The sequence below is a fragment of the Chroicocephalus ridibundus genome, chromosome 1 (genome assembly GCF_963924245.1).
Source record: "Chroicocephalus ridibundus chromosome 1, bChrRid1.1, whole genome shotgun sequence".
NCBI lineage: Eukaryota > Metazoa > Chordata > Aves > Charadriiformes > Laridae > Chroicocephalus > Chroicocephalus ridibundus.
The window spans coordinates 26539593-26554067 of NC_086284.1; the positions used below are offsets into that span (position 1 = coordinate 26539593).

Genomic DNA, 14475 nt, shown 5'->3' on the forward strand with positions numbered 1-14475 from the left:
GAGCCGAACTTCCTATGCAAAGATTTGACCTCTCCTGAAATCCCTTGATCAGCAATTTCTCTTGCTCGCTCTTTCACGTTGGAGGCATTATGAAACACTGGAAACTACACATTCTTTCGTAAGGAAGTTAGTGAGAAAATTCACATAATCAATTCAGTCCTAAGAGACTCGGGGGTCTCTTTCCAAGTTTGAAAGCTCTTTCTTAACTGAAGTTTTGCTCTTCAAAGTCTTCTGGTTAGCAGGCAGCTGATACAGCTTCTCTGGAGCCTGATTATACTTTCAGCCCAGCGGCAAGTAATAAAAAAGCCTGCCCGGCTCTGTGAGGTCTGAATCAGGTGCTAACACTGAACATCTGCTGGGGCCTCTGCTCTCCTCTCCCCCACCCTCCTTCCATGTGCTGGGCATTGGAGCATTCCCCATTTTATAGCTTGTGGCAACGACAGGCCGATTTAAGAGGGAAAGCATTGCTGACAGCGTTATCCAAAAAAAACAGGCTCTGCTTTAAATGCTCTCCGTCCAGGACTTTGGTGAGTCCAACACCAGCGTGACACGCTGAAAAGCTCTGCATTGTATGGCAGCCTTTGGAAACAGCAAAGCCCATCCCCAGTGAGACAAACAGACTCTACACGTACGTTTATTACTTCATACAACCAGACTGCTTATTGTACAAAAATTAACAGTGCCACCCAAGAGGGCCTTCACAGATGTTTATAAAGAGACGCATAAACACAGCTTTAAAACATGTTTTTTATGTAAGTTAGGTACAGACTACTGAAGCACCACACATTGTGTGCGTATATATACACATACACACATGTGCGCGTGTGTCTCCATACACATACGGACACAGACTGAAGAAATTGTTGCAGCAGGCTGTGGGTTGCTCTCTGAGGAACCCAACATCCCTACACAAGGGTTTCCCCCAGCGGGACACAAATTGGACTTATGCTGAGCCGTAAGCTCATCCTTCCTTAGGGTCTTGAGATGCTGCTGCTGTTGGCCCAGCCTTCCTTCCCTGGTTGCCCCTTGCTGCACCCTGCTTCTGGCTCCCTTCTTGGGTTAATAACCCAGACTCCAAGCCCACCTAGGTGTCTGCACCAGAGTGACCTGGTGAAGATGTGAGGGTCAGCACACAGGGTCTGATCCCTGTCCTGAAAAGTCTCGGAAGGGAAGGGATGGTTTCTGTCTTGCAGGGTGCCTGACCTAGCGGAGCCCAGGTCACGGGTGCAATGCTCGGGCACAACCACTGTACACATAAACATCTACAGCCTGGAAACTGTCCCTTTTCTGTTCTGCAGCAGTAAAGGATGAATGGACCTCTAGGAAAAACATATTTGGGGTAGAAATCATGACCTTTAGAGAAAAAAACCACAGCACCTGAATAATTCCTACTAGGGGGAATGCCCAGTACAGGGAATTTTGCTTAATATCTAAGAGGGAAGTTTAATGCCTGAAGGTAGAAGGTTCATCAAAGAGCTAAGGAAGGACATTTTTGCTAAACGCTGTGCTTTCATCAGCAGGAAGGGCACTGCTGCTGGCAACATGAAACTGAGAAAACTGGTACTTAGACCTTTCTAAGCAGCAACTGCCGAATGCCAGCACTGCTCCTGGGCAGACAAACAGGGTAAGCTACTGGCATTCATGTTCATTCCCCTCTAGATCTTGCTTGTGTAGACTAAGCTCCTCAGGCAGCAACGGCCTCTCTAGTGAGAGACCCTGAAGTGCTAATCTGGCATGGGCCACACAAGATTCTGCAGTACAACAAACAAACAAAACGAGTAATGGCTGCAGCCTACAGCTTTCCTAAGGAAGAAATGACAGACTGGAGCAATGTTTTCAAAGCTTTCTCTCGGTAAAGTCCAGTTATTCCCTGGGAGGAACAGACTAGCCCTAGTAGGAATTTATCTAAAAACTATGAAAAGTCAACACTGCCTCTGCTTGCTCACCTTTCAACGCAGAGAGAACTGTTCCTTTTAGTCTGACAGCCACAGGTACTGTGAATCCCAAGGGCTCTACTGTGCAGTTACTGCAAACTGGCCAGGAAAGAAGCATTTATTCTCCCTGTAGCTGAAGAGGGTAAAGGCTCGTGTTCTTTCTGCACTAACCTTCCTGTCCAGGAGTGTAACGGGGCCTGACAGTAGGCAGCAGAGATGCTCTGTCCTTGGAAAGATATGAACAACAGCTGGGTCTCAACCAGTCTGGAGGCCCCAGAAGGTATTTTTCTGGAGTGCCACACGGAAACATACTTCTAAAGCCCTGACTGAGTTTTATGGCAAATGCGAGACTGATAGAATCTCCCTGGTGTTTCTCCATGCAAATCGGGGCAGCCCTTTAAAATGAAAGGATCAATCCAAGACATGGTCTTCTCATACAAAGAAAGAAAAAGGAATACTGACAGACAAAGTAGCAATAGTAAAACAGCTTCAAAAGTCGCTCAGGTAATCAGATAGATGCTGCAGAGCTGTCATGCATATATTCTGACAGTCCTTGCTACTGAACAGCAGGCAGAGTTGAGCAGCATTTGCCTTAGTGGTTCACATGTCATGGCCCAAGAGACCAGTGTGCTGAACTACTGACATTATTGGGAACTCCCAAGAACTAGCAAAAGGGAGCAAATAAGGATATACTACCATTCAAGAGGAGGTGTTATCTGTTTCTTACTCCAGTTTGCCACATCTGGCCATGCCACTAGGAGTCTCAGCAGGCAGCTGAAGGGCAGAATACCTAAAAACCGCACAGCAACGCATATCCACCAAGATCCTTTGGCCTAGCTCACGAAATCACCAAAAAATTGAGAGCTTGCATATTCCTCTGTAAATTTGACCTCCTTCCCATTCCTGCCACGGGAAACCTTCACATGTCAGACTCGCAGCCCGAGTCTGCAAAAAGCTCATATACTCACCATGACAGTTAATAACTCGGGAGAGAGGATTTCTCATGCTAGAGCTTATAACCCAACCCTTCTCATCCCTGCAACTCGTATGTGGGAAGAAACAGGTAACAACATAAATGAGATTGCACAAATTATTTTCCCCTAAATCAATAACATACATACATTTTTAAGAAAACTTCATTAAAAAAATTTAGGAAGCATGAACAGTTCTGCAACATAAACAGGTGCAAATTCCATTGCCTAGTAAAGCTAGGAAAGAGTTCACGTCTGATCAGAAGAAGTGAAAATCCACAGCCGTGTGTTTTAAGGACAGCCTTGTGTTTTAAAGACAGCCTTGATATTAGTGTTTTTACTGTATTAAACTCTTAGCACTTTAATAATAATAACAATATCTAGATGTCACTGAAAAAGTATAGGATGATACATAAGCATAAAAGTGCAAGACGTAACTTAAGTCAAAGTGCCTACTAGTCAAACTTCAAAGTGTCTACTGGTCAAACTGGTACAAACTATGTTTAGAGATCAAGCATAAACCAGACTGAGATCAATCAAGGCCCTTTTCCTCTCATTTCCATCACAAGTTGTCACAGGTAACATCATTCCAGTCTGAAGTGACATCAATTCCAAATGGGCGTACACGAGAGGAGAGCTGAGCCCATGTCTTCACGGAAAACTGATCTTCATTTCCTCTGTGCAATGCCAATCAATCCACAGGCTTTGCTCTGAATATCCGAGCAGAGACAGAACAGTAACTTCAATGCCACGTTCAAGGGAGGCAGAGTCAGCAGCTCAACAGAAACGTAGCACTGAAGAGCAGGGGGTACAGCAAGCCCTTGTCAGCTCCTCTGGAGTCAAATCCCCCAGCTGATTTATTGATTCCAGCCATGAAAGATGACTATGAGGAGGTGAAGTAAGACTGCTCTTCACTGGAAAAATAAAAAGATTATCCTCACAAGTATAATTTTTCCCTTCCTGTTTGTCTTATTTTACTATTTCAGAGATAAAATATCTTTTGCAATGTCACCTCATTATTGCGTTCATTCCCTTTAAAGGCAAATGGAGTTTAAAAGATCTTGCCACCAGAAGGAGGTGGGATGGGGCCAGAGGCAGACCTTCTATTAAACCTTTAAAAAGATTTCTAACTCATTTTGCAAGTGAAAACAACAAAAACCATAAAACCGTAGCAAAGGAGAGCTGTCACTGAGATTAAGCAGATCCAAACTCCGCCATCCATTTTTCATACTTCTCCAGGTCTGCAGCAGAAACAGATTTGGAGATTTTCTTTAGAGCCAGCTCAAAGTCCCCCTTGGTAACCGGCATCTGAAGCTCCTCTTTAGAAAGTGCACGAATCTCTTCTGGAGTTAAGCCGTTAATACGTCGTCTCATTGCCATTAAAGAGGCATCCCTGGAAATACAGGACAATGTATGGGAGCTAATTGGTAGCAGCATGTGCTGTAAGCCTATGAATTTTGATTGTATTCTCTTGCTAGAAACCACTGGCAGGAACACTTAAGAGAGCATTTATTTACCATAGAAGATGCAGTTCACATCTTTGTTAACTTCCATGTTGCCCGATCACTACATTAATTCAACATAAAGAATGCATTGGCATCAAAATCCATTTAAGCATATGGTAAATGTGCAGAGATAATTAAAACTATAAAATTGAAAACCTTTTACAATGATTCATAGAGATGAAATTTTACAACTTCGGTGCACGAAAGGGCAAGATGGCAGAGGAACTGCACTCAAAGACTTTTTTTTTTTTTAAAAAGTAGTCTGGATTTTGCACCTCCACCCCTCGGATTTCAACCTTCTCCCCACCATGTAGCCCAAAAGGACAGCCAGCAAGTGTTCGGAGCGCAGCCCGGCTCTGTTGCCTGCTCGCATGGAGCACTTGAACCTGTAAAGGGCAGAGCAGGAGGCATCAGACCCTTGTGGCCATTGGCCCTGCAGGGCTGAGGCCATCGGTGCCTGTGGCTCCTCATGCTCTACCTGCTCTGACTCCTCCCCAGCTTGGATGCTGCCAGTGTGGCCCACTGGCACGGAGAACACTGCTCATTTCTCACACCACGGCCCACATGCAGTCTGAAATTACATTTTCTCTTTCCCCAGCTTTTTCCCAGCAAGGGATAACACAGGCCTCAGGGAAAACAGGTAATTTAACTATTGCACCATGTGACACACACCAAGTTTTCAAAACCATGAAGTCATTTCACAATTTCACCAAAGCAGCAGGGGAAGAAAAAAAATCCCAAGCCACGTTCTTAAAGGATCTGTTTTTCTTGGCAGGGATCCTAACACTGTAAGGGAGGTAGGCTTCCTACTGGTAAGTTTTTTCAAATACCTATCCTCCACCGGAAAAGCCTCATTTGTCAAAAAATGAAACAAATTGTGGGAACAGGATGGAAATAAATTCAATACTAATGCTATAAACTACCTGTGTCAGCTTTGCACCAAGAAGATTCAGGCAGAAACCAAGACCGTGCTGCACTGGGGGCTGTGCAAATATACAGCACGTAGAAGCCCCACAGAAGTATTCTGTGAAAGGTTCCTCTGCATCACAAAATGCTCTTAAACTCATGGTATTTAAAAAAATATATATATAAAAAATCCAAACCTGTTTTGCTCTACTTTAAAAAATATTCAGTAAATGCAGGCAATGATAACACAGCATTTGCTCAGACATTTTTTTTTCTCTCAGAGCCAAGAAAACTTAACCAGATGTCATACAAAGGCTCCATGGTCTTTAGACTGCTCCACGTGACAGTAACGCATGGTTACAGTAAATAGATTTGGCCTCAAGCATAGTCACTGTTAGCATGGCTTCAGCTGCAGTGGGTATTGCATTTTACCCCATAATGTAAATGACGACTTTCTGTGCAGTTTTACTTGCAAATTAAGGGGGATGAGATACCTGCAAACATTAGTGATGTCGGCACCAGAATAGCCTTCAATCTTCTCTGCAATTTCTTCAAGGCTGATATCAGGATCCAGTTCTACTTCCCGAAGATTAATCTTAAGTAGTTCTGCTCTGCCTTTTGCTACAACATAAAAATACTTGTTTGAAGACTTGCAAGAGTAACATTAAAAAAAAGATATAAACACAACTTAGATTTTTCAGTGAAAAGTACAAACAAAAGGGCTTAATACAAGCAAAGAGACAGAACAAAACATGGAGCTGGGACTGTTTAGTTTGAGGAAGAGGAGGCTGGGGGGAGACCATCACTCTCTACAACTACTTGAAAGGCGATTGTAGAGAGGTTGGTGCTGGTCTCTTCTCACAGGTAATTAGCGATAGAACAAGAGGGAATGGGTTCAAGCTGCAGCAGGGTAGGTTTAGGCTGGACATTAGGAAAAAATTCTTCACAGAAAGAGTGGTCAGACCCCGGAATAGGTGCCCAGGGAGGTGGTGGAGTCACCATCCCTGGATGTGTTTAAGACTCGTTTAGATGTGGTGTTAAAGGATATGGTGTAAGGGAGAACTTTGTAGCGTGGGGCTGATGGTTGGACTCGATGATCCCAAGGGTCTTTTCCAACCTAAATGATTCTATGATAGTAAAGCGTGCAATCAAACACAATAAAGTATATGGTTAAAAGTAGGATATTAAAACAGCATACTCTTAAGACTTTTCCAAAGTCATACATCATTAAAAATGTCTGCTGTGTCTCAGGTGACAAAGCATTTGGTCACATACTACCCAAGGGCACAAAATCCTACAAATGTCTCCTCCTTCCCACATCCCTTTGGATTCACTCGGTGTTCAAGTGTTTGAGTGCACATTATTCACACAGTTTCATTAGAACCACAATGAGGATTCTATTAGCAGAGCTTCAGACAGCACAAACCCCTTAACAATAGGCTGAACTTTAAGCATATGTTTAAGCACTTCACCCAGTTGGGACCCAAGAAATCTGATGAAGCCTGATAGAAAACAGATACAATAATACAGTAAACATATTAATGTATTTACAATACAAATGTCCTGGTATCCCACTTTCAGACGTAGTTGCAGCGTGCACACAGTGATAACCAGCTGTGTAAATGAGCACTTATGCAGACAATTAACCATTTTTCTTGTAGAGGGCATGTGCATATGGGTACATACGCAGCCTAGGCTTGTAACTGGGAATTCCCACTTGACAGCTTAGGCTTTGGTGCTGCTCTGCACAAGAGTGGTGAAGAAGAGGACAAACGCTTTCCTGGCTTTTACTGTACAGAAAAAAACATACCAGCTGTCATGGTTTCAGCTGAGATAGAGCTGACTTTCTTACCTGCAGCTGGTATAGTGCTAAGTTTTAGACTTGGCATGAGCATGGTTTTGGTTGTTGCTGAGCAGCCAAGGTTTTTTCTGCTCCTCACACTGCCCCACGGGTGAGTGGGCCAAGGTCTTTTCTGCTCCTCACACCGCCCCACTGGTGACTGGGCTGGGGGGGGACACAACAAGTTGGGAGGAGACACAGCCAGGACAGCTGACCCCAACTGACCAAAGGGATATCCCATGCCACAGACGTCCTGCTCAGTGTATAGAGCTGGGGGAAGAAGAAGAAAGGGGGGGACATGTTCGGAGTGATGGCGTTTGTCTTCTCAAGTAACCCTTTCACATGATGGAGCCCTGCTTTCCTGGGGATGGATGAACACCTGCCTGCCCATGGGAAGTAGTGAATGCCCGTAGTGAGTTTTGCTTTGCTTGTGTGTGCAGCTTCCGCCTTACTTATTAAGCTTTCTTTATGTCAACCCATGAGTTTTCTCACTTTTACTCTTCTCATTCTCTCCCCCGTCTCACCGAGGGGAAGTGAGCGAGTGGCTGGGTGGTTCTTAGTTGCCAGCTGGAGTTAAACCATAACACCAGCTCAGCATCTTTATTTCCACAGTGACCAATCTTTATGACCTAGAAACGAGGACAACCACAACAGAAGTAGCAGCAGTAGGGAAGGCTAAAAATCTTAAGGAAATGACCACACTTAGGTTTTATTTATTGATGTCCCTAATTAAAAAAAGCGGGGAGAGGAAATACAAAATAAATCAGAAAGCTTGTCTAAAGCTGCTGGTTTTGTGTGTTTTGCACAACTGTCAAGAATACCGAGTTATCAATCATACACAACTGGCACTGGCTATAAAACGGCAATTTATTATTTACAGAGCACAATGCACATATGGCATACCTGCAGAGAGTGTCCTGTATCAGAGAACATTCTTCTAATCTTTGCTATGGGGATAAGCAAGTCCTTGCAGTATTTTGAAAATGAAGCACAGTAGAATGTACACGTGCATCAAATTCCACAATATACAGGTGTACATATGACATACATCATATCACTTTTTCAATTAAAATGCATGACCACATCAAATCACACAGCACAGTTATAAATGCATCATTTAGACTTGCCCAGAACAGCTCAACATTCTTATTTACACAAGATGTAACAGAACGTAAGATCGGATATAAAACTGGAGCACATCTTGTATATTGTCCAAGGCGTAATGCACTGTGTCAAAAAACAATCTGGTTTAATTAGAAACAGGAGCAAGAGCTGATAGGATTTTAAACTAATTGGTCATAAAGACAGGCATCCTGTTAGGAGCTGTTACCGCCTGTAAGCTGCAGAGACAAGCTGTAGAACTATTAGGTGTCCTTACACCTGCTAAACTCAATCACAACTGCTGTCACCACGAACACGCATCTTGTTATCTTGAGTGCTCATGCAGGGAGATGAGGTATCCGCTGTACCAAGAAGAAACGAAGCTATGCAAACTTCAAGCGATAGGAATCTCAAAATTAATAGGACAGGTGACTGACAGCTAGGAAAGACAATACAAGCCGAGACGTCTTAGGGCAGGAAAGCAATCAGCCTGCTGCATTCTGAGTGACTCGAAGCACAGTCATAAAGGCGAGCAAGCAGTGATTTACAATGAACTAAGCCCGTAAGTGAAAATTCATGGATCCACTTCTTTGCATTTGTCTGCAAGGGCACGGAGTGCATTTGCTATATTTCTGAACATGTCCAAAGGCTGCCTTTGATGATCACTCAAGGACCGACTGTTAAACATTTAAAATAATTCCAGGCTCATTAAAGCTAACTCTCTTTCAAAATGTAAGAACCCATCAATGGGCTTGCAATGAAATGCCGCAGCTCTTTGTTTTGAAGCCCCCAAGCAAGTAGCATTTTTTTTCCCTTTCTCTCACTCTCTTTAAAAATAAAGTGACCCAGCCAAATGATTAACTCCCGAATTTCGCTGCTTATCACAAAAAAGATTCCTTCCAAATCCAACAGTCCTGCAGTAGTCCTAAATTCGTCTTACAAAGGCCATTTTAAAGGAAAATGCTTGTAGCAAACATACCTGTGGGCAAAGGTATATAAATCCTCTTCTCCAGCCTCCGTCGGAGAGCTTCATCGATATCCCAGGGAAAATTTGTAGCTGCTAAGACCATAACCATCTTGGAAGGATCATCATTTTCCAGAGCACCACCTACCCCTGCAAGCACAGTTTAGCGCAATTTCACTCCACAGCTCTTATTGATTGAGATGCTTGCTAAGAAACGCTACGCAGACAAACATTGTGTAGCTTTGTCCAGGCTTTTGCAACAGCTCTATATAGTCCTACTGCCCTTTTCCAAACTTCCCATAGCTTAGGTGTGACAGGACCATCATTGTCCCAGAGAGAGGGACAGCTCTTTTGCTGAGTAAGGGGAGGGCTTTCTTTGACAGTGCTAACAACACAGTCACACCTGAGTGTGGCCCTGCTAGTCCCACCGAAAGCGCTATCTCTGTCAAATCTGGCCATAGAAGAAATAGAATCACTTCTTGGCCTCACAAATGAGGACTGCAAAAAAATTATCACTTTGGGGCAAAAATTCACCTACCCTGAGTTTACCACGATGAACCTGCACATCTGAGGACATTAGAAATAGTAGTTAAACAATAACTTCAATACAAATGTATTGCATACAGTACCACTATGCCGTACAGTATTCCTCTGATATCATCCTCGTTATGTGCACCTGCACGCTAAATTTGACTAAAAGGGTAATACTAGCTGCCACCACAAAATACAGCAAAATCAGATCTCACAATGGGGTCCCTGAACTGGAGACTCTAGCAAAGGGGAGAAATTTGTTTAAATTGCATCAAAATTAAAGACCTGTATTAAACTGCACAAATCCCATTATCTGCTCTCCTAGAGTCTGCATCTCTTAAAATATGAATTTTCAACTTACCACCAAAATGGCAATTTTAGAAAAAATAAAGCAGAACACCCTTTTCAGTCACCCGCCTTCAAACAGTCCAAAAATACACTACTCTCAAGTTCTGCCTTATTAGGAAACCCTATAAAGGGGGACCTATAAAGCTAGGTTTTCCAAATTGCTCAAGTTTTTATGTTCCCACGGGTAAAGAAACAGCACCCCAGCCCCAAACTCAGATCTAAACACTTGTTACCGTCCATTTGCACAAGCAGCTCTGACTTGACTCTGCGACTCGCCTCGTGTTCATCGGACGTGCCTCTGCGGCTGCAGATGGAATCTATCTCATCAATGAAGATTGTTGTTGGAGCGTAAAACCTTGCCTTTATTCAAAGGAAAACATTAAGGATGCAGCAGCAAGCACGGGCCCTCATCAGGCCACGACCCAGTCCCACTAGACATACTACATGCATATCTTCCCTGCCTGTCGCAAGAAAGTACTTCAAGATCTTGATTTACAAACTGTCTGCCATATGCTGAAGTTTATACACTTTTAATTTTACTCCTTGTGTCAGGGGCCTTTCAGTGTCAGTTGGTTTTCCTCAGCAACCGGTCTTGCAAAGGGGAAAAGGAATACAATCAAAATATAGGCAGTTTTCAGGTTTTTGTGCTGGTGGGGGGTAAGCATAGGGGACAGAAGGGAGCTCAGTCTACCTCAAGAGAGACAGGATTTACCCGAGAGTAAGGTAGAAGTGTAATAAGGATCCCAAAAGGTGAATGACTCTTCAGTAGAGGTCCACATGGGCACGTCCTTCACATAGCCCGTGTGATGGACTGCACCCACAACTTCACTGAGAGGCTTATGTCCATCATTCAAAACAGAATTAGAACGAAAACGTGTATTGCTTCTAGCATAACAGTTCCAAATCCCTTCCAATTTCAAATCTACTTCCACGGGCTTGCTATCCAAACTAAGAACTGTATTTCTGTCAAGGTTACAACTCTACACTTGTCTAGAAAACGCTATCCTAAACATGGGTGTTCAACCATTTTCTTCATCATCCTCAACAACATACCAGAAACAGATGGAAACACAGAGATTGTGCTTTTCTAACTGGTTGAGGGAGTGTCAGTTAAATGAACCCAGTGCTTCCAACATGCTACTGGAGGGGCAGGAAACCGAGAGATGTCCTTTCTCACCTTAATGATCCCCAGATCACGTCATTGAGGACATACCATTTCAAACAAGAGGCGGACCAGCTTCTCAGACTCGCCCCTGTATTTAGACGTCAGGGTAGAGGAAGACACATTGAAGAATGTTGTTCCACATTCCGTAGCAACAGCTTTCGCTAGCATTGTTTTGCCAGTGCCAGGAGGACCAACCATCAGCACGCCCTGAAAGGTGAGAACAAAGGTATTGAACAACAAATAATGAAACTCTGCAATCGGTATTCTGCGCTACAGCTCAATATGATCCAAGATCTGTGTTTTAATTATTGTCATTATTATTGTCATCAGTGGAAAACAAAAGACAAGAGTCCTGCTTTTGAGAACAGCGGGGAAGTGATCTGTGATTTCATCTTAGTACTCCAGTGGAGTTTGAACCACAAAAACCAGTAACTGTTGCTGCATCTACCACCTGGGAAGCAGACAAGAGATTTACAGCCTTGCTCCGACTCAGGCAGAGCCTGAACTTGAACTTAGGCTTTTCCCAACTCATGAGGGGCTGCAGAGGCAGTCAAAGACAGTGAATTCTTCGTTTTGGAACAAAGGCCCTTTCACAAACAAAGCTTCCCAGAAACCAAGATACTTTTGCAGAAAGTTGTACAACCTCAGTAGAGCATTTTTCTGTAGAAAAATATTTTGCCAAAAAATCCTGACAATACGTATGTATGAATCTGGCTGATTTTTTACATTTAAGTACGCTGAAGAGCATTGACTGAATACTGTTTGTCATACTGTTTAATTTCTCCATCTCAGTACTTCTATGGCTGTGCTACTGCATCTTAGCAATTCCTGGATGAAACGCCATCCTCATCACACTGTAGGATGGCAGAAGAGCACTGCTACTTCTATTTTACAGATCAGCAACTGTGGCTCATGTGGACTACTGCTCAGTCCCATAAAAGCCTAATACAAACCTCAGTGATTATTCAGAAAGCTTCAAACTAGAAAACTGAACGACAATTGTTAAGTCCCAGGCTGGCATCCACATTATCAGACTGTCTTTCCATCTGTGGTCTATCTGAAAGACAGAGTAAGGAGCACACATCTCTGCAGCTCAGCACATTTACCCATCCTTATGCAAGCGGGTTTTTAGCTGGACACACAGTGCTCTCAGGACCCATATTAAGATTGTAGCACTGAGGCTGGTTAATCACTCTTGATAATATTTCTAAATACAGTTATCTTTATGGATAGTCTTTCCAACCCTTTCAGCAGCAGTGCTGGAGAGGGACAACACACCTTCCATGCCGGCATAGCGCTAGAATTTTAGCACGGTGATTTTAAGCATGGCACTATGAAAATGTAGTGCTCAAGCAGTTTGGGTTTTTTTTGCCCTCCCAACTGCAAGATCTTATTACATGCTAACAAGAGTTTCCTAAAGTAAAGTTGTTCTGTGTTGCAAGGGTAATCAAATTAGCTAGAATTAGAATTGCACATCACAATGTGCTTTGCAATTAATAACTTACATAAAATGCCACAGCAATAAAATATCTGTTAATGCAAGCCACATAGAAAATTAGATTTCATCTGTTCCTCACAGAAATTTACTTCAAAAAGCACAAAGAATGACATGGAAGAGATCTATAAAAACAAATCAACCGGGAACGCAATTATTCAAAAATGTACTATTCCAAAGCAATAGCCTCTCTGTACTCCATTTTCCATTAACTCTTAATACCTTTATTGCCATTTAACACCGAGCTAATGCAAGCTCAACATACATTCATCAGTAAATTAAGTTAGAAACACTCACACTCCATCCATAGAGCTAACAGTCCAATGTCAATCCTCAGGCTGCCCCAGGTTTCCTCAGCTCCAGAGCGGCAAGCATAAAAAGTAAATAGACTCTTTTTCTTCCCGTGAACATTCAGATATATACCGTGATTTGAACTGATGCCTAGTCATACTGATATTATAATAATATTGTGAGTACAACCCTGGAGCAACCGGGTGAAAATTATTCAGCCTGTGATATGCAGGTCAGAGATGACTTGCTGTTCTCTCTGAGTTACAAATGTGTTTATTTAATATTTTAGAACAAGCTTCACCTCAATTCAAATCACACTTGACCCCTGCATTTGACAAACTGTGTTTACTGCAGGACCTGGTTATCCAAGGTCAGTTTTTGGATATTGCTTTAGTCCTCCATTACAGAAGGCCAAATTCCGGCTTCAGCTACACGTGCCGCTCACTGCCGAAATCAAAGCCCATCGCTTTACAGTTCCTGTGTAGCTAGTACAGTGAGCGCTACCTAGCACACGATGCTAGTGGCATTATATATGCACATAACACAGGTGCAAAGCAGCCACACCAGGTGTAAAGCCAGGGGAAAACCGAGCTCTCCAAGGATAAAGACCATAGAAATATAAAATTTAAAAAAAAAAAAAAAAAAAAAAAAAAGAAGAAAAAAAAAGAACTTGGGTTCTCAGCAAAACGAGATGTGCATGATTTCAAACAGAAACACATAGGATCAAATTGCTCTTTCTCTCTGCAAACTAGGAAGCTGCCACTTACTCACTAGTTAAAATCCTTGACAAACACAAAGACTTCTTTATTCTTCCTCTAAGGCTCTGTTAATCCAAAGTATTCCAATAAGAAGCTGAAATGCACCGCAGGGAGTAAGTGTTTTGATGAAATCACTGCAGGGTTACTTCTTGTTGTTGTAACAATCACTAGCACAGCAGTGGGAAGCACAGCGAGCAACCGGGCCTTCTTGGCACAAAACAATTCAGCAAAAAAGAAAGAGCAAGCCTGTGGACACCCAGAAACCCATGGCTGCAATGACACAGCACCTGTGTTGAATCAGGGAAGACATCTGGCTCCGTCATACAAGGCACTGTCCTCTGAACGCAGGCACAAACTGTGAGGGCTGTCTGGGGAATTGTTCTCAGGAGAGTCTGAACATCCAAAAACAGATTTGGCTGCTTTTTCCCTGAATTACTGTCCTGAATGCCTAGGCTCAACAAATGCCTGCTGCTACACTGATTACTGCAAGAAACAGTCTTCCCTTCAAAACTTCTCATCCTCGTAGCACAGTCAGAGGTCAACAGTAGGGAAAATACATGCTGTTCTGCGTGAAAAATAAATTCAGAAGAGTTACAGCTTCACGAGTCACCAGGGAAAAGGCTAACAATGAAGACTCTTCACGGACTCGTCAGAAATCAATTTGCA

At 43.0% G+C, this 14475-nt stretch overlaps 1 protein-coding gene across 1 annotated transcript in view; it reads right to left on the reverse strand.

Moving 5' to 3' along the window:
* Positions 1-621: 621 nt before the first annotated feature.
* KATNAL1 (katanin catalytic subunit A1 like 1) overlaps positions 622-14475 on the reverse strand; it is a 44695-nt gene continuing 30841 nt past the window's right edge. Inside the window, 5 exon segments of the mRNA XM_063332147.1 lie at positions 622-4298; positions 5811-5937; positions 9237-9371; positions 10334-10460; positions 11314-11472. Of these exon segments, the coding sequence (XP_063188217.1) occupies positions 4100-4298; positions 5811-5937; positions 9237-9371; positions 10334-10460; positions 11314-11472 (747 nt within the window). The 3' untranslated portion in view covers positions 622-4099.